Source organism: Corvus kubaryi, unplaced genomic scaffold, assembly GCF_017639235.1.
Source record: "Corvus kubaryi isolate FWS band 111438036 unplaced genomic scaffold, C.kubaryi_AGA036_p1.0 129, whole genome shotgun sequence".
In the NCBI taxonomy this organism is placed as follows: Eukaryota; Metazoa; Chordata; class Aves; order Passeriformes; family Corvidae; genus Corvus; species Corvus kubaryi.
This window is the reverse complement of record NW_024580664.1, coordinates 3,086,068-3,111,549: the sequence shown is the minus strand read 5'-3', so window position 1 is coordinate 3,111,549 and position 25,482 is coordinate 3,086,068. Positions and strand designations below refer to the sequence as shown.

The 25,482-nt window shown below is 38.9% G+C and overlaps 1 protein-coding gene across 7 annotated transcripts in view; it reads right to left on the bottom strand.

Moving 5' to 3' along the window:
* ANO4 (anoctamin 4) overlaps nucleotides 1-25,482 on the bottom strand; it is a 178,266-nt gene that overhangs the window by 92,321 nt on the left and 60,463 nt on the right. For 4 of the 7 annotated variants that reach the window (XM_042026794.1, XM_042026827.1, XM_042026764.1 and 1 more), the window contains 3 exons: nucleotides 14,903-15,013; nucleotides 9,310-9,446; nucleotides 3,014-3,172 (listed from right to left, as the gene is read on the bottom strand). In XM_042026794.1, coding sequence (XP_041882728.1) covers nucleotides 3,014-3,172; nucleotides 9,310-9,446; nucleotides 14,903-15,013 — 407 coding nt within the window. The remainder of the gene's footprint in view (nucleotides 1-3,013; nucleotides 3,173-9,309; nucleotides 9,447-14,902; nucleotides 15,014-25,482) is intronic. The other 3 variants (XM_042026783.1, XM_042026805.1, XM_042026816.1) reach the window with 3 other exon arrangements.

Sequence of the window (25,482 nt, the reverse complement as noted above, 5' to 3'; positions counted from 1 at the left end):
AGAACCAATATACATGGAAAAGCAGGGAGAAGCATCATAAAATTACTTGTGTTGTACCACTCAATTAGCATTCACTCTTAGACCTTTGTTTTCAATTTAAAATCTTCCCTATTTAATTTTATTTTTACTATTTTTTTCACTCTTTAAAAATGTTTTATCACTGTTTTTTCTCCTCTATTATTTAATTACTTTTATTCTTTTGTTAAAATCTTCACTATTTTAATGATCTGTTCCTTGGTCTGGGATCCTCTCATTCTTTACTACTGTATATACTGAGCACCAAATCTGCCTGAACTTCCATGGCAGAGTGATGTAGTACAGTTGAAGAATGTGAGTGTGAATTCCTTGGAGAGTATCTGCAAAACATTATCACCTTTTCCTAGAGTCAGAAACATATACCTGTTCAGACCTTTCTCAGCTACATGATCTTGACATTGTGCCTGAAGTTATTTCAACTCTTGTGAAGTCAATTTCGGATTCACGTTCTCATTTCATGCTGCTAAGTGAATGCTTCACTCCCTGCCTTCACCACTTCCTTGGAATTTCACTCTGCTGTACTTGTCAGTGAGCCACTGTAGTGCACTTCTCCCTCCCTGCAGCGAGGAATATGGGTTTGAAATTGCAGTGTGGATAGCTCTGCAAGTTTTCCTCTCTGCCAATGGTTTCACATTAAAAAGACAGGACTGACACAATCGAATGTCAACATACGAAGAGCTGGTAGTCAAAGGAGAGTGAACCAACAACCACACAAAATTCACACAAGGTAAAAAGTTTCCTTCAGTCCAACACTTACCACCTATTGCCTCTGGATATGTTCTGTGGCCAAATCCACAGACAATTTTCTCATCTCATCTGGGAGCAAACTTTTTTCAGTGGAAGCAGTATATTGCATGTGAACAACTTAAAAAAAACCCTGCAGCTAAAATTTTCCACAATTAACATTCAGAATGATGTGTAGTCTTAAAAAAAGGGGAAGTAAAAATAATGAGAAATAATCTAGACACTAGCAGATCACACAGCTTAATTTAAAGCTAAGTGTTATGCAGCACTATTCTTAATCTCTGGGGATGGGGGAGGGAGTGTACTAAGAATGTAGATATTCCCTTCAGGATTATAATTAAATTTAGAAACTAACGTGATCATAAAATGTACATGCTAGAGTTTAATTTTAGGTCAGAGTCATATGTTAAAAAAGATTGCTACTTTAGACCTTAGAAACATTAGCTCAAGTCATGTAGCACAACCTCATTTTGATCATTCTGAGTTTAGAAAATGTACAATTACTGATGCTGGCAAGAAGTGACACCAAGGGCAAATGAGATTAGTAAGAAATAAAACTGCATGTCACTAGCAAAATAGAAACTGAAATGAATTATCAAATTGGCAGATCATTCATGCAGCCTAGGCAGCAATGTCCAAATAAATGGTCTTGAAAGCCAAAAAAAACCTCTATAGTAAGCACTTAAACAATCAATTTGAGAAATTTTTCAGTGCAGAACGTTGCAATAAGTTTCCTAATACTTAAAATATAAAGTGATTTCATAGCTTTCACTGCTGACCTTAACGCAGTAATTAAATCTACAAAAACCATGAAGTAAGAAAAAAATTATTTGGAACCATTTGGCATATGTCTTAATAGGGAGGATTCATTCACTGTTCATTTTCTACATTGCCCAAATTTCAGAGACTTTGTCATCATCTCTCCTGGTGGAAGCAGGGCAGAGTTCTAGGATGTGAAGCTGAATAGCTGCAGCAACACTCCCATGTTCTTGGATGTTGGGTTACAGCTCCTACAGACAGTAGCACGTATACAGGAAATAATATTTAATCATCTCTGGCATTGAAAACGTCTATCAACTACTGCAGCACTGAAGATGATGACTTTTAAGTTATTTGAAGGAATAGTTTAGGGTAATTGTTTGGTGTAACCAGTGAAATGCTCTTAATGCACTTATATACACCAGTACCCATGTTCAACCAAAAGCATTTAAAAAAAAACCATTTTCTTTTTCTGTAAAGTCTTCCCTTTTTTCCTCCCCAGTGTTCTCCAAAGAAGTGTGAATTTCAAGTACACAGGCAGAATATCTACATATGTACCAAGAACTCAGTGAAAGAAAGGGAGATAATGTGTAGCACCTACATAATTGATCAAAGCCTGTATCCTGAAAATTCCTCTTCTGTTTCCATCAGTGGCAGCATGACAACTCATAAAAGCACGAGTGTGAGTCCATCAGGTGCAAATAAAAGTAAATTCTCAGCAATACCTGTTCTGGGTGGAAGTGAGACTTAAGCCCTGCTTGAGCACATTATCAGAGTTTAAGGAAGATCATAGGCTTGGCAAAAGAGATATGGCCTCTTTAGACCTTGCTCCTGCCGCCTAGTATGTCAATACATTTTAGACTCTTTGCATTAATTTCTACACTCTTGTCCATAAAAGATCTACTGATTTAGGACATTGTGTTGGAAATAACATAGATATAAATGATTCATGTGTACTGTCCAATTATTTCAAGGCTTAGGGTTAAGACAGAAGGAGAAACTTTTAAGGTGTTTTCAAACTACTAAAATACTTCTCATGTCACTATGCCTAAGCTGACAGGTAGAGGAACGTAGGGATCTAGTTAGGTCTCTGGAAAGTACCAGAAGCCTCAGCAAATAGTGGAGCACATAGCTAGAAGAAAATGTAGGTACAGAAATAAGGATTGCACTCAGTAGAATTTAGGCCATTCAAACCCAGCGCTTGTTTTTTTGTATTGCACAGCACACTGGATGAAATTCTGTGGCCTACTTGTGCATAAGGTTGAAGAAGATGACTGTAATGGCCTGTTTTGGCCTTCAATCCCTGTGTCTGATTTTCCTTTAGGCTACACTTTTGCGCTGCCCTATATTTAGGCATGCTTAAAAGCATTTTTCTACTGCTACAAGAGAGTGAAGGAGTTTCAGAGTAAACAAACCATACACCCAGATTCTATATAGCTTCAAAGTGAAAGTTTTTTAAAGGAAGACCTCTTACTTCTTTTTCCATTTGGAGTCCTTCTGCTCTGATATTTCTCTCAAATACTTCCCTCTTCTCTGTCTGTGGATTAGATTTTCTATACACAAGGATGTAGTCAATCCGACATTTCCCATCTCTAAAATACAGTCCACTGGTCTTGTTCTTATCAGGTACTTCCTGTAAAGAGAAAATCAAGCAACTCAGTAATGTTAATTTGCATTGGTAATTGCTGCGTTGGTGTTTGCATCATCAGTTTTCAGTAATACTCAACAGGAAAGATAAGGAATCAGAAAGCTGTTCAAGTTTTAGGCTCTTTACACAGAGCGCTTCTAACTTCATCTGAGAGGAGCACAGACTTCCCTACTTAAGGGGGTTTTAAGGGGTGTCAGGAACTCTTAGGCAAATGCTTGGACATATAGGGACGGGACAGGAGAGAATAGAAAACACAAGCAAACCTTCCTCCCCCACCACCTTCCATAAGGTTAGGAATAACTTCTTACTTATAAAATAGAGCAGAGAATAGTGTTACTGAAGTGTAAATTTAAAATTAAGAACTTAACATGGCTGAATGTCTTTGTACATGTGAAAAGAGTAAACAGTGTTGTGAACATTTACTGTAGTGAGAAACACTAAAACCTGGCACAGAGATGCTCATTACTTTGCCTCATAGGACACAGACAGCAATATGAAGGCTCTGTACCGACCTCACCGTACCTCATCAAACTAACTACAGAATATTCCTTGCTTCATGAATAGCTGAGGATGGATTTGATTGGATTTATTTGGAGAGAATTGCTGGCGTTTGGTGTAGCAGCACACAAAAGCACTAAATACTGTTTCTTTTCTATTAAAAAAAAAAAGAAAAGAAAAAAAGAAAAAAAAAAAAAGCCTGTTCAAATGTTTGCTCTGACAGAAAAACACATCTTGATTTCACTGTTAATAAGAGGTCAAACAGGTCACTCTCCTGAGGTATAAAAGACCAGACTACTGGTTTTTTTCCAGTATGTCATGAGATGAAATTCTCTACAGATCCTCTTTGCAATTTAACACTACTTCTATATAATACAATACTGCCCAGGGCTTAAGCTTTCACTTTCAGACAAGTTGAAATTGCCTGGCAGTTCACAGGTTGAAGTGTTTCATACAGGAAATGTACACTGTGAAGGATACATGGGAACAAACAGCACTCCCTCTGAGCAGTATAAAGGGCAGGGACCTTCAGGAACCTTAAGTTCAGTCCAGCTCGAAGTTGAAGGGAAGGTTAAGCTAATTTACCTCAGTTTTTCCAAAACTTGCTCCACTGTTTCTGCCAAAAATAGCTCTGCCCAATAATATACAATTGAGTCTCTTAAAAAAAAAAATATTTTGCCTTTCACATCTGGGAGAAGGAGGGAATTTTCAAAATACTTTCCCCATAAGAGAACTGCTTCTGAATTTAAATTGCAAAGTGAGCATTATAATAGGAAAAATTATTTTTACAGGAAAACCCCCCCCCCCCAAATTGATTTTCCCATTCAAATAGTTTAGTATAAGCTATCTTTCTGATTCTCAGAAGGTGTTTTGATTAAATGTAAAAACCAGTGAAAGCATCCCAAATGTCCCATCCCCTTGGTACATCCAGTTCACTAACATAAGAAGGGAATTCTTTTAACATTCTTTCCTTACAGTGCCTAACTCCTGACACAACTTAGTGCAGACTTGATACAGTGGAAGAGTACTTAGAGTCTGAAAAGAAGGCAAGAAAAATGATTTAATCTCTAAGGAAAAAACAGTAACAAACTCTTTATATCTATACTGCATATCATGCTGATAAATGATATTATCAAGATATGAGAAGCACTTTTCATAGAACATTAAATGTGAAAACAGCTCAGGAGGCACATTTTATCTTTTTCCATTAAAAATCTCTGTCAAGAAGACATTTAAAAAAACCAACAAACCAAAGGGTATTTAAGGTTATTTAAATAAAGGAAGGATGTAGCAGAAGATCTAGAGGCTGTGGGTCAACTTGGTGGTCCTGTTGTGATTTCTAACCCTTCTGGCAAGCCTCCTGTTCAGTAGTCAGAGTCAACACGTACTTTAGCAAGTGGTGTAATAAGAAAGGGACTGTTTAACAAAACAATCCATGCTGAGGATCTGCTGTCTATGCTATGTAGGCTTAAGGGCTCATGTTGGGCCCACTGTAGTCTGGCCCAAAAGCCTCACTGGATTTACATCCGTAAGAAATCCAGGTTTAAAATCCAACACTGCTCTGGACTGCAAAGAAATCATGAGTAGGGGCAATTGAGAGATCCACTTCAAATGTGCACTCCTCATCTGAACTCAGACCCATCCTAAGAGCACCATAAGGAATGTGTCCTTCTCTGCATGCAGTAGTGACTCCACTGGAAAAATAGATTTGCTCCTTTCTATGTTTCTTCTTTCTCTGAAGAAAATTGGTTTGCCTTGCACTGACTCATCAGTGAATGCAGAGCCTTACATGAAGGAGTATCTACGAGATTCAGCCAAGGTATTTGACTTGCCGGACTTCTTCCATTACAAATATGACTTCCTGGGACAATTACTTTCTCTTGGACTTATGAAACACTACCAACTACAGTATTGTAATTTTTCACTCAGAAAGGTGGCTTGGACACCCTTACCTGTACTTGAAGGTTCTTTTTATTTTAGGAACACTGTATGTCAAACCCAGACTGACACACCCTATTGACTGTTGTGGCCTCTGGAAAGGAACTCTTTCTCTGGCCCTCTGTTAAAGATTGTAAGGCAACTTTATAGACTGAGTCTAGACTTTCAAGAACTCTTGAGGATCTAACATGATATAGAGACAGTCAGGGTTGGTTGAGCAGTGTCAGCTGCAGGACTTCTGCATCATCCAAGTATTACAGGCTTATGTTATTCCAGACAGAAGTTTGTCCTACCTTCCTTCAGATATTGCATCTCCCTCACCTGTGTTATGACATCAAAACTCAGTTTTCCTAAACTGATAAAAAAATATATGTAGGACTAAGTCTGACTTCTGGTTTTGGTGAAAAAGTGGTGTAGTCATATATGTCAAACCTCCATTCCTTCATCTAAAAAAAAGGATGCTGGAAGAAAGTAGAACAGTAAAAACTTCACTCTAAAAAGAAGCTTAGCCATTTCTGTCTATCTTTATGACTGTATTTGTAATATGTGTTGTATAATTTGGACTTGTTTTCCAAGGAATACAGTAGTTTTTATATTCTCAGGTGCTCAGTTGGGAACCATCAGCATTCAGACATATGACTCATATACATGCACACGCTAGGAGAGCTTTGGGCCAAAGGGTTTACCCATATTGATCCATACAAACCATACAACATCTAAACAGTGTATCTTTTCCTTCCAGAGTTTAGTGGGGACCAAGTACTTCGAAACTTTTTTCTTTGGTAGGCTGCAGCATACCTGAAGTCCCATTTAGACTTTCAATTTTCATCTTTTTCTCCCATCTTATACCTATACATGGCTTACCTTGTTATTTTCCTCAGTTATGGTTATTAAAAACCCTTAAATCTGTTCATATTCCTCAAAAGTTTTCCCTTTCCCTTTAAAAAACCAACAAGGACACATCTAAGAGAAAAAAAAGGTTTTGAAGTATTGGTTTTGTTATATTGTTACATTAACAGCAGCATGTCTTTCTGATAATTTTCTGTTAATTTTTCCTCTTTAACTTACAAGATTCACGTGCCTTTCACCTGTGGCTTTTTGCTAAAGACCATATGGTACATGTTCCCAAAATGCAACATGGGAATATCATGTAAGATTAACCCACTGTGGTGCAAGCAGGCAAAGAGAGTCCTTTGTAAGTTATATGGGAAGCTAGGGAAGAGCTGTGAGTAGAGAAGATGAAATTGTGAGCAAGGTCAAACATATTCACGGTGCCCTGAATTTTGTTGCTTTAATTATCTCTCTAAACATTCGAGGAGCGCAGCTCTCTGTGGGCTGGTTTTCTAGAACAAAGAAAATCTCTGACTCTCTCCTCAGCAGTGTTGCACAAAAGAACTTGCACCACAAAACCCTCTAGCTGCTGAAAACGACATAATCTCTAATTGCATCTTCTAAACTCTATCAAAACTAGTAAACAAAAGAGGGTCAGGGCAGGGCCCTCAGCAATGTCCTGTGGTTTTCCACTCTTTTTAATTACTAGCATAGTCCCTGCCAGTTCTGGCCTGTGCCAGTCAGCCCTCTGCCAAAAACTTCTGTCATAGGTTAGCAAGCACAGTCCTGGAAGGGATGTCCTTGCTAAGGGGTGCTTACAGTTTCCTCTGGGACCTGATAGAACCTATCAGCTGGCCAGTTTGAATATGGACAATTCTCTAAGCCACTTAAAGTTGTGATCACCTCTGTGATCCACATTTAAGAATAGGCAAACTCCCCCTCCAAGCTCTCTCTCGTTTCCAGCACTGGGACAGGTGGCTGCAGGCCCCGTGTGGGGGCCAGCGGGCCCAGCCAGGCCCTGCTTGGGCCAGGCCGGGCCGGGCCACGGCCATCCTGGAGCCGATGGACCTGTTCCAGCCGTGGAACCCCCCCCCCACTGCCTTGACGTGGGCAGCCGGAGCGGCTCGGCTCTGCCCCCTCTCCACTGCGATAAGAAAAATTCAACATTCCAGCTGCAAAGCTGCAAGGCCGAGGTGAGATTAACCCTTTTTATTGCTGTGAAGAGCTGAAAACCTGAGGGAAGAGAGAGAGGAGATGCTTAAAGCTGAAATTCTGTTGTGAAGCTATGATATATCAGAGTATCCCATTGTAATTTCATGAAGATATGGGGGGTGGAGTGTTCAGCTCGTAAGCAAAAGCACCTGCACTGAGATAGGCAGATGCTGATGCAGCTGTAATTTCATGAGAAGTTTGGACAGTGAGAGATGGACCAGATGAGGACTTTTGCTCCAAACGGGAAAGGAGAAAACCTCAGTTCCTAGAGATGGACCAGATGAGGACTTTTGCTCCAAATGGGAAAGGAGAAACCTCAGTTCCTAGAGATGCTCCCAGAAATAGTCCTAATGATGAAGATGATGAAGACCCTTTGCTCCCAGGGAAGGAGAAGGGCCTCTGTTTTTGTTTCTGAACGGCTCAACCTTAAAATTGTACCCCAAAAACCTTCAAGAGTGGACCCGTGAAAGCAGTTGCGGGAAAAGCTGCAAGTCAGGGGAAGGGACTCACATGCGAGCAGAGAGACTCCTCTTCCTAAACGGACTGAACAATATTTGGAAGTGGGCGGCTGTCTCGTTGTGACACTGTTTTCATAGCATGAGCAAGAAGAGACTTCTCTTTCTAAATGGACTGAACAAGGTTATTATGGAAGTGGTAAACAGACTGAACATCTGAAGGGTTGTCTTTGAACATTGTCAGTGGGAGAAGGGAGGAAGGTGGGGGGAGGAGGAGAGTTCTGAAGGTGGTATAATTTTTATTATTTTTTTCCCCTCTTTTAGGTCTGTTAATAAACTTCTTTATATTCTTTCAAGTTTGGTGCCTGCTTTGCATTTCTCCTAATTCTTATCTCACAGAAGATAAACAGTAATGAGTATTTTAGACCAAACCACTACACTAAATTGGTGTTTCCGCCCGGTTACAAACCCAACCCGTGACAACTTCTCAGGCACAACTTGCAGGTAACATCAGACCAGTCCAGTAAGCACGATCTAGCCCCATTCCTGAGGTGGAGGAAAGTAGAGAAGTCCCTGGTCTCTTCACTCACTGAGAAAACAACCGTAACATCCACAGGAGGCAGGGATTTGGGAGGCAAAATTAAAGAGCATATTGTTCCTTTCTGCACAGAAAACACAATAAGAAATTTAGGCCCAAATTTTTGTAATGGGTCCATGATGCTTTGGCTGCTTTAAGACAGATTTGAGAAGGGACTATATGCTGAATGCTTCCTCCATGGTATGTTCTCTGAATCACCATTATGACCATCAAGTCACTTGTTCTTCACTGGAATGGGATGCGTCTCATAATTGACACCCAATGCTTCTTATGGGAGTTTCATGATAAATCCCCTCCACACTCTTTCCCCTTAAAGGATTAATATAGGGAAAACTTTTCCAGCATTTTCAGCAGCATTGAAGCCTTAGATTTCTACAGATGTTTCACTGAGGGTGCATCAAATCAAAACTTTTGAATTTGAGATATTTCATATTTTCAGCATTATAGTCTTAGAATGGAAAATCAGTTCTCATGGGAAAGATTAGACACAAGGTGATGGCAGAGAATTAGATTTTAAATCAAATTACATTTATTACATCTTTATAATGGGCCTGAATAAATATTGTATTAATAATTCTGTGTGTCCTTACCTCTCCCACAACTTCCAGCCTGCTGGCATCATCAGAAGTACTGGTCAAGTTACCATGGTGAAGCAGGGAATCATCATCTTTGGAGGGGCTGTTGACACCTTCTAACTCATCAAAAAAAATGTTGACATCCTTAGCTACTAAAAAACAAAAATAAAAATACACATTCAAATCAGCACTGAACCAAATGAAGACAGCAAGTATAACCCATCACCAATTTCACTTTTTAGTTCTGGTATAAGTATATACTATGTTACTTTTAAAATCTGGTGAGCATTGTTGGAGAGCTTTCTTCACCAGTGAGCCACATAAAGGTTTAGGACACCACAACACTTCTCTGATGACAAATAAACAATCTGTTGTCGCAATAAAAGAGATGTTAGCTATCTCTTCAGCTTCTTTTGGGGCAAATGGCTTGAATCATTACCTTCTGAGTTAGCATTGTCTCTGAATTTTTCTTACTATAAGGAGGCAGAATTTTAACCTACTATACAAAGTGTTAAGTTCAAAGTTGTACAGACCTGTGGGGCAGCCAGAGGCAGAAGACCTTAAATAAATAGTGTTTCTTGAAAGGCATTGAGTAAGCAAACCTGGGCAAATGCTTCTCTGTTCAGTCTGGCATATTTTGATGCATATAAATCTGACACTTTAAGATCCACCCACCACACAGCCCTCAGTCTTGCATGTAGCAAATCACTTAAATCTACAGATTTAAGCTGTGGTAAACCAACCCTTACAAAAAGTATCGATACTTAGGGCCTGGAGTGGCTGCCAGATGGGAGGTGCAGGGCAGGCAGGTTCACTCTGCACTCCATGTGCTACAGGCCTGGTGAAAAAGCACAATGAAGAGATGTGTGTGACGAGAAGAAAAATGCCTTAGCTGAGGATCAAGCTTCAGCTGTGGATGGACTTCTACTCTCCAACCTCATGCCTCACAGGCAAAATCCAAAATTATGACAGTAGAGTTATAACTGTTAGAAGGGACCCCCAAAGGTCCCAGCTACTGAGCCTCTCCCCTGACTAGAGTGGGACCAAATATCTAGCAGTCTTGACAGAAGTTAATCTAACCCCCTATCCCTATTCACAGTTTTTGCAAGCTTGCCTGACTTTTGGAATCATTGTTCTTCTGTGCAATAAACTCCTGTTGCTTTTGCTTGTCCTCAGCTCCCCTAACTTATTGACAGACAATTGTAACTCCGGTTGGTGAGAATCTATATTAACAGCCAAAAATCTCTAATTGCTGGCAGCAACTTAGTTCCATTTCTAACTACTGGCTGCAGGTATAAAAATCAATTCCGCCGCTGTGTAGAGCCTGGATAGCTGCCAGAAATTAACAGCCACTAACCGTTCCCAGCCATCATGAGCATTTTGTGACCTCCTTTTCACCTTTCCCTTCTTCAGAGGTCATAGCCCAGTTTAAGAATCCTTTCAAAAAATTGCTGATGATACTAACTCCCGAGTCTCTGCAGGTGGCCTATTTTTCATGCTGACAAGCAGGAGAAAGTCTTATCCATAATATTCATCTTTAATATAGACATATGTTGCACTTTAAATATACTACTCTTTCCCTGTCAATCATGAGGACAGGGAAAAGTTTCCTCCCTTTTTTTACATGTCTTTTACAGAATCTAAAGTCTATTTTTACATCTGTAGGTAATAAAAAAAGAAAACCCTGTCAAAATACTCAAGAATCCTTCATCTTCATTTTCATGCATAGAATAGGGACAAGGTTAATGAAAGACATTGTATTTTTAATTGCAATAGCTTTGCTTGGAAAATGACTAAAAGTTTCAGAAACAACAGAGAAATCCTCATGTCCAAATTAATCCACTCTAAATACTAGGCTAATGTGGTAACCTAAGCAGCTCAGTTTGTAACAGAGATTCTGAGTTTCTGGTGTTTAGTTTTATGTGATGAGAGCCTGCAGCTCCTCAGTGTCAATGTGGCTGCATCCAACTTGTCCTAGGGCAAACCACAGAGGCTTTAGGAGACTTAAAAGGCAGCAAACAGACTAATTTGTAGCACATGCATCAGTAATATTACAGATTTTTTTTCCCACCTTCATCCATTTTAATCCACCAAAATCATACTAGAGATGATTATAAAAGAGAGAGGAACTGCCACAACACAGCACAGCCTAACCTCATGTCTTTCACTGTCCCTACTGTTTCAAAAGTCAAGACTGGAAACATTCCACCCCATCAAATAATAGTCTGGATGTAGATCGTCACCAGATTTTGCATATGTGTTCATATGATAAGAATTAATCTCAATATTCAACAGAAAGAGCAGCTGAAACAGAAAACACTTCCAATGACTTGAACTTCACTGAATTGAAACCCATCAGTGCCTCCATGACAGTGTCGTGTAAATCTGTATATGATTTACACCTCAATATAATCTGAAAACAACTGTGGAAAAAACCACAAAAATAATTAAATAGTGAAGCTTTCTGAATATATTCAAGATACATATATCTGTTGTAGACAACAATAGATACATATATCTGTTGTCAATGGAAGCTGTAAACATGAAAGTTTTGCCTGTTCTCTAAACTCGAGGGAATTTAAACTATCTTTGTTCTGGCATTAAGACTGCTGTGGTATAAAAGATGAGGCCTCTGAGATACTAGAATTGCTGCTTCTGGAAGTGCTGGTAATGCTTTGAGTTGCAAAATATATGGTTTTTAAGCAGATGTTTTGAGATAAAGAACTTGGTGCATAAGACAATGAATGCGTCTGGGAACTTGAAACACAGAATTACTGAGTTATCCTGAGGACTTGTGAGGAGCAAAAAAAATCTTATTTTAAGGTCACTTTAAAATGCAGTCCATTTCAGCAGTGAAGAAGTTGTGGAAGCAGTGAATCTCAGCTGGATAGTGAAATTAGCTACCAGGACTTGTCCAGATTTCCTGCAGTGGAAACTTGCTTATATCAGAAATAAGCAGATAATTGTCATGTTGGTTGGTCACTACAGAAAATATGGGCCCCCAACATTTGCTGGGATAATTTTTCTACCCCAAGTCTCATTATATACTTAAAAATAAAATAGTAAAATACTGGTCTACAAAACCAAATAGATAATTTATATAGCAATTTCTGTTTGCTTTACATTAATAATGGTGATGGTACTTCCAAGATAACTCTCCTGCTGCTTGTAGGTAGCTCAGCCCTTCCTCTCCAATGCACTGAACACCTGCAAGGCCAAATGTTGCTAAAAGAATAATCAGGGATCCATCTTTTTGGTCCTCTTCAGACCCTGATGTGCATATACCCACAAATATCCTTAACAGAATGATATATAATGGCTTTATTAGATATATAAATGCTATTTGGGAGAAAGAATGGTGCTACTGTACAGTCATGTATTTTTAAGCAGTGAAATTCAACAGGAATACAGAGCAGCACATGCATTGCTACAGGAGATATTAAGAATTCTCCCTCTGGTTTTAGAGGGAGCTTAAATATGCAAACTCTTTTCTCCCCCTCATGTTCTATTTTGCAGAAAAAAAAATCAAAATGACTTGGTAATTCAGAATCCTTTGAAGAATAAAAGAAAAAAAAGTGGGTATACAAATATTTTTATCCCAAGTATAGTAGAACCACATATTCTGAAAACTGGAGGCTGATAAATTCTGAGCAGGAGTCCACGCACAATCTCAGTGGGTCCACAAGCCACATCAGACCAAGAGGCTGATATAAGGTAGGACTCAAAACCAAGATAACTCCTTTAACTTTCTGAAGGTGGATGCTGAAACTGAAGTGCCTAAAAATAAGGACTTCCATTTAAAAATGCAACCTGATTATGCTATTGTGTGAGAAGATGGAAACAGGCTCAGATATCATGTTTCTGTTCATTTTTATTTTATCAGCAAAAGTGACACTAGGCAATCTAGTATACTCTCGCTTTGGATGATGCTAGCTGACGAACAATATTCCAAAGCTTGTTTTAGCAAGAAAAATTATTTGGTTTCTAAAAGCATCATTAGACTCTTTTAAATTATCATACAATGCTGACAACTGGGAATAAAAGTAACATTAGCTGTTGAGAGCAACTACCCTATAAAGAATATTTAGACATGTTGATCCCAATCAGATGATATTCACAACAGTCTGCATGGAGCAACACTCCCCTGGACACACAACAAACCTCTGCAAAGTGTGTTGTACAGTCATAGAAATCCTTTTGTCTTTGCTGAAGGAGATGTAGCTAAAGGACATAGAGATTAACTTCCCAACAGCACCTGTGTCTGGACTGGATAAATGAAAAACACTACCTCCAAGGCTGTAAAATCTGCATCCTTCTCAAATGGCTTGTGAAAAATCTGTAACTCAAAATGGCAATTCTTGAAATATTCCCATCTTGAATTGCTTATCCATGTTTAGCCATCTAGTCTATTCACCCTCTGAAAGATAATTTGGTGCCTTTTCAGCTTCTCCAGTCTGCATATCAACTGCCCCCAGGCCTATATCTGGGCTGTGCTGGTGTGGAGAAGGGAGAAAACAAAACCTCATATTAAGATTTCCTGATGGGAAAAGCTTTTTAAATTAGAAAACATGGAATTCATCCCAAACCTGTAGCTTAAGTAGTAAGGTGATTCAATTTCAAATCTTTACCCCCATCATCTTACTAACTTGAGCATTTTCCTTCACTCCCAAACTAGTACCACCACTTAACGACCAGATGCTACCACTGTGTGGTTCCTTATTCATGTGGCAAAAATCAGGCAGAGTCTGGGCTTTTACACATTCTTATTCATCCTTTATCACTCTAAAATATAAGCTGCTGCTTCTCACTTTAGAAAATTGCTACACCAAACACCCAGTTTAAAATCAAACTGGAAAATAAGGAAGCCAGGAAGCCATGCCTCACATTTTGATTCCTGGCCTCCATGAGATTTAAAAAATTGTTATGGAAAATTCTCACTGAAATTCCAGATTCTATTTGATTCCAGAATTGCATCAGTTTTTGGGGGGTGGGGTGTCTTCCACTGTTATTAACAGGAGCAGCACTTCTTCTAGCACAAGCCTTGAGATCATTCTGCAGTTGGATTTAAGAAGGGTGAACCAATAAATTCTTAGCCCACAGCCCATTACATATAAAAAGAGATAATTTTATGAAGCATCTAAGACATGTGGACCTTCACTTGTTACGACAATCTCATGACTTCTCCCAGGTATTACCAGCTGCAAAAATATGAATATACCTCAAAATTTTGGAACAACTGGAACTTCAAATCCAGTCTTCAATCCCTGACTGCAGCATTTTTATGATATTATTAGTTCACGCATCCACTCAGGAGTGCAAAGAATGGATTAAAGTAACAGGAATCTTTCTATTTCTGATTACATCTGCATAGAAAATACATAGTGCTGGAATCCTTTGTCACATAACAATTCAAATCTTACTATGACTTCTCTGATAGTAAAAGATTTCTTACTAGCCTTCAATAATCCATTGAACTTCCTGAGACATTTTAATAATAGATACTTATCGTTCAGTTCATCACTTTGTATATGCCTTCAGTTATAATTTCAATGCATCTCTATTGAATCTTCTACCATAAACACAATTTTGCATCCAAGGAATAACTTACTTTCTTGTATTGCATTAAGAATTTCTGAAAAGTCCACATCTGTCTTCTGTATGTCTGGTTTTATCCATATTTGCGTTTCCAGCTGGTTAACCTGCAAATCCTCTCTTCCTTCTGAAGAAATTGAAGAGATTGATGGGGTTTGTGACAGTGCACTAGAAAATCCAGCCAAGGGGCTTCAGGTGAGGAAACATACACATTGAATGAAGGTACTTCCATTTTCCCTCCCTAGCAGAACCAATTTTTCTTTGAACTAATGACCTTCAGATAGAACATGGACTGATTTAAAACTAAATACAATGAAACAACAACATTCTCTGCTATCAGCAGTGATGCAGAGTTGCCACTGGCAAGTCCCTCGTTCAGGTGACCATATGCTGCCATGCCATGAGCATCACCTAACCATACCATCTACAAAACTAGCTCCCAAATGTGAAAATAAAAAAGAGATGTTGTTACGAATGACACTGGAACAAACAGACTAAAATAAAACACACACACAAAGTAAGCTGCAAGACAGAAAACAACCATTAGGACAAAAAGAGCATGGACAGTCTGTTTCAGACACAGGGAACCGTAAATTGTCATATGCCAACCTGATGGCATGACACAGTCTAGGAAGAAGCCCAGCACTGCAGTCCATTTTAAATGGATTCACATTGGTATGTAACAGTTGCTGTCTGAAAGCACTGCAGAGTAAAAACATTTTCTCGTGGGTTGCAGTTTCAAACCTATTTACACATGAAAATCGACACAAGATTTGCCCATTTCAGTCCTCTTTCAACAGGAGCAAAGAAGGCAGAAAGTTTTGAGAACAGGTGCTCTCTGTGCAGAGAAAGGTGGCTGCATATGAAGAGTAGACAGAAAATGGGCAAGCAGGCTTAAGATGCTGGATACAGGGTATTTGGATACAAACAGAGAGAAAGAGAGAACTACCAGGAATACATCTGGTTTTTAAAGAGTAGCAGGAAAACCTTTCACAAAGACATCTGTTAGAGATGATGCTCTTGAGTAACTAGTGCACAGAGTTAGCAGAAACATTCAGTGGTCAGGGAGATATCTGGGAAAGGACCTAATGACAAAAGGGCCAAGGTGGAAGAACAAACCCTCAGGTCATTTAGATTACTGTGCTTTGCTAGATGCATCACTCATGCTTTAGATAGAAGCATTTTCCTTTCATCTACAGTCTGCCTATAGCAAGCTGCTCTTATTTTGAATTCTGTCCTAGCCCACTGTAGTTTCCTCTTCTCCTTGCCCTATACTATCTCACTACTGCCTTGATGGGAGCTACAAATTATATTCCTAGGCACAAAACTACTCAAAACTATTTTAAAGGCCCATCTTCAGTTTTTGGAAATACAGACCTCAAAATGGGTACGCTTCGACCAGCTTAGTTATTTTTTATTTTTCAGTGTTAAAATAATAAAAATTCAAATTGTCTTGTGCTTGCTTCAGCATATTCTTTTGTTCCACAGCAAAGATTCATTGTTAACATCAGAGACAACTCCTCTTGTAGATTCTTGCACAGTGATCTGTCATAGCAGCAGCAGGAGTCAGCATTTAATGATGTAGAACAAAGTGAATTTCTTAAGTGAGACAACTGATTATTCATACAATAGCAGCCTAGGGAAATGTGCAGATGGCCTCAGAGATGAGAGGCTAAGATTTGCCCCAAAAGAGATTTCTAAGGCCCAAGAAAAGGAAGTAGAAAAGTAATCAATGGACAGCAATTCAGTTAAGCACTTTGTAAGTGATATCATTCAGTTTCTTTTTAAATACTCAGCTACCACTTTTAACATACACCATTACGTACTTGCATCCTCACCTCCAACAGCCTTTGTTCTGCATTTCGACCCTAGTTAGAGCAAATTAATGGCAATACTGACAAATGTAAAATACCCTTTCTTCCCCTAAACCTTCCATCCTTGTTACATTCAAATCGCTGCTCCTCAGAACGGATGAAGGTAGCAGGATCCCTGCAGCCATCTCCAGAAGATCTGAACTAATTGGGCCAGGGAGAAAGGAAGTGGCAGTCAGCTATGGAGGTCCCAAAGTGCTGATATCTGATGGACTATCTAACCACAGACCTGTTAATAAAATTAAACTCTTGCAGAATGTACATAGGCAATTTCATAGCCCCTCTTTAATTAACAAAACCCAAAATGCCTAGGAAGTGATCAGAAAATGACCAGCCTAAACCTGACTGTATTTCAGACAATGAAGTCAAGACAATTTTTGCTGCATTCAAATTTCCTCTCCTGTATTTGATCCACTTGCAATATAGGGAGCTTTCAGCAATCCACAGAAATGACAGTGTTCTATCTGATTCACAGTAGCCTTAATATCTGGCCTCACTACACAAGTATCAGATTAACAGCATCCAGTCTGATTTCAGTCAAAATTGTAGGCATAATCTTCTACCAATCATTTGTGATAAAACACATAGCTAATCGCAAACTTGCCTTCACCAACACAAGGGCAAAAATGTACCTACCAACAACATAGCTTTAAAATTAGGGGTTGCAGGAGTGCTTTCTTCTCTCATGACCTTAATGCTGTCAATAAATTAGGGCACTTGGGCTTCTATCCTCCTCCCTCTCTGTCAGCATCCACTTTTCAGGAGGGACTACCCCATTTTTTTAGCTAAGAGAAACACCACCTGTGTGATGGGTTGTGGACTGGCCAAATTAATGATTTCTGGCTTGTTGTCAGACAGAGATTTTAAACTAGTAGATCTCTGGAAAAAGTCACAGTGACCTCATTCATGTTCCAGAGATTTGTTTTCTTTATCTTACCACAGACCTCCAATACTACATGCAAAGACAATATCTGATGTCACTGTTGCTATTGATGAATCACTAACCTGCCTTTAGCATTTCCTTCTTGCTTTAGCAGCTGCTGATTTATGCTCTATCAATATGTTCCACTGAGTAAAATCTAAGCAATATTGTCTGAGAGGATGGGAAAAACTCTCTTTCCACAGAAGTATGAGAAACATACACAAATATAAGTGAAGTAAATACTAGATTTTAAAAATTTTATGGTTTTTTTTTTAAAGATCAGTCTGAGATTTTTCTCAGTTTACTGAGACTTTCTAGTTCAACAGAAATAATATTTTAAATTACCTCATGGCACTCCCTCTGATTTACTCATTGATGCATAAAGTTGTGCATGAAATAATATACTTTTTCCTTTATTTGTCTTGAAGGGTCCCAATTAATTAAGTTAGGAAAAAAAAAGAGATTTTAAAAAGACCTTTAATTTTTAGAGGCTAAATGAGATGGCATGTTCTAAGTCAGAATTTTAACATACTTCTAAATATTAAAATAATCAAATGCGTCAGGAAAGTGATTTAGGTACCAATGTAGTTAATATGGTACTGATGTTAAACAAGGTCATTCCAACTTCTAGTGAAAGAGATTTTGCCATGTGGGTGGATGATCCTGTCACAGGGCCATCTACCTCTAACAGGGTGGTATTTAGGAAGAGCAAATATAATTCTAATATGAGCAAGTCTGTTTTGCTACACTAAGTACTGCATGTAATTTCTACAGAGAAGTTCCTTCTTACCAGACCCTCTTCTTTAAAGCAAGCACAAAGTTGCTGTGCATGGTGCCCTTCTCACTCTAGCCAAACCCATGTCAACGTGGGATAAAGAATCACCCCTTCAGGTACATTTTGTTTTGGCTTCTCACTGTGAGTTCTCCGCAGGCCATCTGCAGCAAAAGCAGAGTTTCAAATGGAAATTGTGTTAGGCTTTTCCTATTCATGTTAGTCAGGGCTGTGCATGTTTGTACAGCACAGCTTTACTGCTCTCAGTTCTGGCACTTTTCATTTCTGTGACAGGAACAAAACAAAATGCACAACATAGTCGGTCTTCCCAGGATCTGCCCCATGACTGCACTGGACAATGCAACTGCAATGGATGAAAAACATTTTGGTTCAATTATTGCTTCAGAAATAACCCCAAGCTGTTCTATGAGTCATAGAATGTAGGAAAATATAAATTAATATACACATGTCTTCCTAGCAAGATAAAGATGGCCTGAAAGCAGTAGCTCAGAGATAGATAATTATTTCATTAAGTGGAAGGCTAATGTGTATCATAACAAGTCTTTCAGAGAGAGCTGCTTTTGCTACATTGGTCAGAGAGTGTTTTCTGTCAGAAATCCTGCATCATATTCTTTTTTGTTCCTCACCAACCAGTACTGTTATACTCCTTCTGCCTAGGCATTTTTCTCTCCCACAGCATAAGGTGAATGTCAGAGTGTTACTGTACACATCAATTGTGCTTCAGTGATTACATTAGATATATTTTAATAGATCAAAAGTATTTAATTGTTTGTTGCTGCCCTTAAATCTCTGAGGTACAATAGCGCAGAGTTTCACAATGCAAAATTATCATCGCTAAGTATGTTCTCAGCACAGGATGCAGAAACATGTCTTGTGTCAGCCTTGAGCTGCCCCTTCTCCGCACAAAAGAAAAAGGCTTTGTTTTCAATCTGTAACTTTGGCCCATCAGCCTAGCACTGCACTCCTTTCTGGAAAAAGACTGTTACCCAGAAACTTTCCTTCCATCCTTGCTCCTTACCAGCAGCACTAAGCTTCCTCTACCTTACAGCTTCAACATGTTTTCAAATTTCTACAAAGGAGGTGGGGTGTGTGTGGTGAGTTCCCTTTACCTTTCATTTAGATGCTTGTTTCCAGTCCTGGGTTCCTTTTGAAGATGGCAGTGGGGATAAGGACAGGAAAACTTGTGTTTAATTCTCTGTTTCTGAGAACTTGCTGATGTATTTGTATATTTAAGGCAGTGTAACGTCAGAGTAAGACCAGCTGTCTGCCACGTCTACACATGTACGTGTAGTGACAAACTGGGAATATCTTAAAGGTCTCCATTTTTCCCAATACAAACCAGTGTGTTTCACAGGATTTGCCCCATCTAGCTACAAACCACTTCCACAGTTTTGGAAAAATTATAAGTAGTAGTTAATGATACACATTGAGAGGCCTTTGGAGATTTCTGTTTTAAGACAAAGCATTCCATAATAATAGCATTAATACACAAGGTGCTTCCAAGACTGAAAAGTTTGGGTACACTGTGGAATTACTTGCAGACCTTTGAAAAACTTCTGCCCTGGTAGATTTCCGTAGATGTCCATAAATACATAAGAACTTTCACATAACTTTCGATATTCTTAATTGGTTTATCAGTTACCTTAAAACAAATACGTATAGTCTGTCACTATTTGGTATAGCTAAACACATCTTCTTCCAGTATGCAGAAAATACCATTTATCTTAATGGTTGTCACACTGATTATGAATAAAATATTGTGTCTGCCTGTTAGCATCCAAGATGAGTGTAAAAGAACAGAAATGTCTTTTTAATTCTGAAAATTATTGGCATAAAAATACAGGGCTTCTTCATTTTCCATAAGAAAGACCAAGGAGTGTTAGGAAAAAAACAAAAATTCAAACCCCAAATCATTCTGACTAACATGAAGCACCTATGCCAAAGATGTCTGTGCATGGTCATGTGCATGGTCATGTCAAAGATACAGTAATAAAAATACTGGAATTATTTTCGAAAGGCCATTTAAAAACAGATTCCCTTTGCATTGCAATACACTGTAAGACTCAGCATATGTTTAATTATGTTAGTACAAACTCTTTTCTTATCTTCCAGAAGCAGCAGTAGTGAAGGGGAGATTTCTGAACACCTAATATTACTGATTTATCACAGACTAAGGTATTTTGAAGGCATATGGTGTCCACTCTCCCCCCCATTAAACCCTGGCTGGCATCAAACAGAGAATTTGTGCCAGTTAACTATAGAGAAGCAGAGATTTCTGTGTTCAGCAGTCTTTCTCTCTCATGCTGTGAATGCCTTTCCCAGAGACAACCATAGAAAAAATGGACAGATAGCCCTTGGTGCAAAGCAATACCTCGAAAATCACTTCTACTGTCACAATAGCCTGAGCACCAGAATATAGGGATAGGGTCCTGCTTGCCCAAATTCTCATATTTCCAATTCTCTCACTGCCCATAATGAGCCGTGGGCATGAGTACAGTCAAACCCACCAACGCTGTGTTTGTATCATCAAGGGGGAGGCACCTCTTGAACAGCGAGTTTGAACAGGACAACAACTGCAGAGAGCTGATAATCCACATCTCCCACATGGGCAAGAACCCAAACTACTGGACTGCTGTGCCAAAGCCCACAACCTCTCTCTTCATTTCCCATCTATGCTCGGAGTATGCCACAATGTTCTGATTATTGAAAGAACCGGAGTGTTCACACAGAAGCCCCAAGCATAGAATGTCACACAATCCTATGCCTAACATTTCCAATTACTTGGCTCTATTTGGCCCTGGTGCAGATTCTTCAGCAATCAGTAGAGGGACAGAGCTGCAAAACAAGCCTTTGGAATTACCTCCTAGAAGGACTCCATGGATTATACAAAGAGACAGGGCACCAAAGTGTCTCTCCTACTGGGAACAAAGCTATCCTGTTCAAGTGCCACGATGCCTGGGATGGGTATTCACAAGATATAGTCTGAAAGTGACACAAAACCACAGAGTGTAACTAAGCAAGGACATTTCTCCACAGCTGTATATTGCATATGAGGATCTAGAACGAAGCCTAAGATCTAAACACATTGAACAATTCAGTCCATTTCCTACTACCCTTATTTGTATAAAAATAATAGTAAGAATGATTGTTAGCTTCTCCACTTTCCTCTTACACTGTGAGCACACACGTAAAAACACAGCTATCAAAGATCACTATCCTCAGTTACAGCATCATAAGCCCTTTCCCAGGTTAGGGCCATGAAGCCTGGAAATCCACTGTCATCACAAAGTTTTTTTGCTTTTGTCTCAGATGAGAGCTACCATGCAGACCCCATGAAATATGCCTTCCTGTACAGAAGCTAAACATGATCAATGACTCCCACCCTGGTCTATCACAGGGAGAGGGTATGGTTCCAACCTACCAGCCTGTGTGTGTGGAGACCTAATAAGGGAGAGGTTATGATAAATATAATTATTCAGTTACAAACTGGAGTGGAAGAATGGGACTAATTTATATATGATTTTGTAAAAATATTCTTTCTCAAATTTTTAGTATTTCTTTGAGAGAACCTTACAAACAGCAGGAATCATGCCCCTTATACTGGTGCAGTTGACCTTTCCTATATAGCCTTGCAACCTACTATAATTATCAAAACCTGCTAAGGAGAAATAGAGCACTTTGACATTAAAATGCATGGAGTAATATTGGGCTGTTCACATAAGATGCCTACCCAAAGGAGATTATTTTCAGCAACTGGCAGTAAGCAGAGTCTCCCTCACAAGCAGAAGGAGTGTATCTGAATATCAAGGGTCTTAATTTTCAGGCATTCTGGTAACACAAAAGGTGCAGTTGAAAAAATTTTCAGTTCTGATGATCCTTAAAAATCTTTCATCAGTGTAATAGGTCCTGAATTCCTTTTTTGTGTCTGGTGCATTCCTAAAGCAAGGTCTAAATAAAGTATCAAACTGTAGTGCCATCTCCCTTCTTCTGTTTCAACCACCCTGAATATTACTAGTAATGAAGAAGGCCTCAAAAAGTCATATGCTTTGTGCTCCATTGGACCTCTAAAGCACAAAATAGTACAGTACTGCATTCCCAAGGGTGGGAGCAGCAAATATTGTGCCTCTGTGAAGATCCCAGCATGGAGAGGACACATTTGCTTTCCTGAGACATCCACTCATGCAAGGCACAGGAGCAGTCAGTGGTCTGCATGACCCAAAGGAAATTCTCAGAAACAAAGGACAGATTAAAAATGATGTCACCTTTCTGCTTTGCTGCTGCCCTTACACCTGGTCCAAGTTGTAACATGAGTTTTATGCAACTTTTTAGGGCTTTTGGGCTTTTTTGGCACCACAGTACATTGGTTGGAATTTCTAGTGTGTTCATTAGAACCCTAGAAGCCATTACCTGTAGCATAACTACTCACCCAAGGAATAAGCCCCCCCTCCTGATTTCTTTTTGGTATTTGTTTAGGTTGTGGTTTTTTGTTGGTTGGTTCTGGGCTGCTTTTGTTTTTGTATGTTTGGGTTTTTTGTGTTTGGGTTGGTTTTTTTTTTTTCAATTATAAAGGAAGGTCTGGCTTAATTTTGAAATATCAGAATGAACCAGCAGGCTTGGTGTTAGGAAACAGGTCTTGCTGTTTTTTGGACTGATACAAACCTTTTGTGGAAATTAGTAACACTACGCAGCCCTATTTTAGTCAAATCCCTTTTCTGACTTTAAAAGCATCTCTGCCAAAGTAGAAGCTAGTTTGTTCCATCTTTTGACAGTCTTCCTGCAAGAATCTTTCTTTGGAATATATGTAGCATATTCAACATTAGAAATAGAGTCTTACATAATACTAAACCCCTTTAAGCAAGAACTATAGAGCTAAGAAAAAGACCAATTTTTCAGTCAAGCATTACAAGAACATAATAACTGATTATTCAAAGTCTCTCTCACTGTTCCTTGAATTAGAAGTTATTTTTTAGATTAAATGGGTCATTACTTTCTCAGAAACTTTGCAAAATTTTATGTATTTTCTATTTCCTTCAGAATAGAATGGTCAAGTTGTTTTAAAACAGCTGTGTTACACTGGTCTCAGGACATTATAACCTTGCTCTGGCATGAGTAAGTTTAGTCCTAAGCCTTTTCATGTTTTTTCTCTTTGAAAGGAAACTCTCTGATGGTAGAACAGTCAGAAACATCCACACAGAGTGGCATTTTGCAGCCTTTGTGAGGTGACTACATATTGTAAGCTAACAACAGCCAGGAGAGCTGAAATCTGAAGGGCAACTGTACTGATTTTAAAGTAACCATGCATAATTGATTGCAGGACTGAATGAAAGATTGTTCTATAACAGGAAACAGGAGACTGATCAAAGCAGGAAGGGAAAAAAAATAAATCTTTGAAAAGCATTAAGTTTAAAAACACATAGTCCCCAGAGAAGCAAAACACCCTCAAAGTCACCACTTAAAATGATTAATACTATTTTTGAAGCCCCTTATTGAGGGCATGCATAGGTCCCTCCCAGGTAGGTTCAGTACTTGTGTGTGTACCATGCAGCACAAATTGATAGAGAGGGTGAAATTTCTGCCTGCCTCAAATACATTTAAATTAAGCAAGACAGATAGCATTGAAAACCAGTGCTTTTTATGCTAGCTTTTTAAAAAATTTTTTTTGTTAGCAGGCTGTTGCAAAAGTGTTCTCCAAAGTGCTTAGAACGAACATTCCAGGAGACTTTGTACCTTAGGATCAGGAATTTTCAAAGTTACTGTTTTCATAGAAAAGTAAAGGGCTGAATGAAATAGGCTGAATGACTAAGCAAAGTGACAGAAGATTTCAAGCTCTGCATCATCTGCTAGATAGTTCAGCTCTTAATTTCAAAGTACTGCATAATCACCATGTGGTGTCCAGTCACTCAGTCCGGTGACAAAAGGTCCTTATGGTAATTGAGGCAAACTGTTCTCATTAGGAGCTTTGCAGAGGCTGCAGAGCACCAACAGTCAGGAGAATGAACAGTCTGTGTTCGGCAGGGAGGTGTTTACAGATCACACTTGAAGTACCAACATGGGAGAAATTTTGCTTGGTGCACTGAACTTACATTTCTTTGAACACAGGCTGTAGATAAAGAGAAAAGTTAAGACATTAATGTCCCTTCTGCATAGGAATGATTCTTGTCAGCACGTGGGGGTTATAATATGAAAATTAGCTTAATGAGGGGAATACTAAACTTTTATGAAATCTGCTTGCATTTTCTATGTTTCATTCCACATGAGAGAAAGTTCTATATACACCCAGCAGAAGGCATATTGAAAAAGATTGTTCCCCTAATAATGTTAGACAAGTAAGATAACAGCATTACTGTCAGTGCGAATTCAAATTTCCAGATGAATTTACATCAGCCATCCCCATGCCATGCATGCATTTGCTGCCAAGAAATACTTGCATGACAGAGCTTTCTGGCAGAATTATTTGCAGGGTTTTATTATTTTTATCTGGGAGAGATGCATGCCACACATTCTGCCAGTCAGCAAAGAAAATGGGATTTAACCAGCAAGTCATATCTAGCTAACACAGATCTTCTAAAGACCATTTACAATCAAAAGTGAATGCTGACAACCATATGCATATTTTGTGATGAGAAGAAGATATATTTTGCACGGTCAATTACCATTGTTGAAGGATTCAGTCTGAGATTTCTTGATAATTCAAAGTTCATTAATTTGTGACTAAGCTTATTAAACACACATTTCCTTTTTTCCTTTAATTTTGGTTGCCAGTTTCAAGAACCATGCCTTTTTACTCGCCTCCCAAATCAATTTTTCTGTTGGCCAAGACCCCTAGTTCTTCTTTCTTATTTACAAGCTCAGTAAGTACAGTCATCAATAAAAATGTTACGGTTTGATAAGCAGTTAAAAAAAGAGGATCCAAATGTAAAGAAAAACCTGTCCAAGGCAAACACACCTTCTTTTAAACTTGTAATCTATCAAATACTACTTGTCACAAAAGGCGAGAGAGTGCAAGAAAA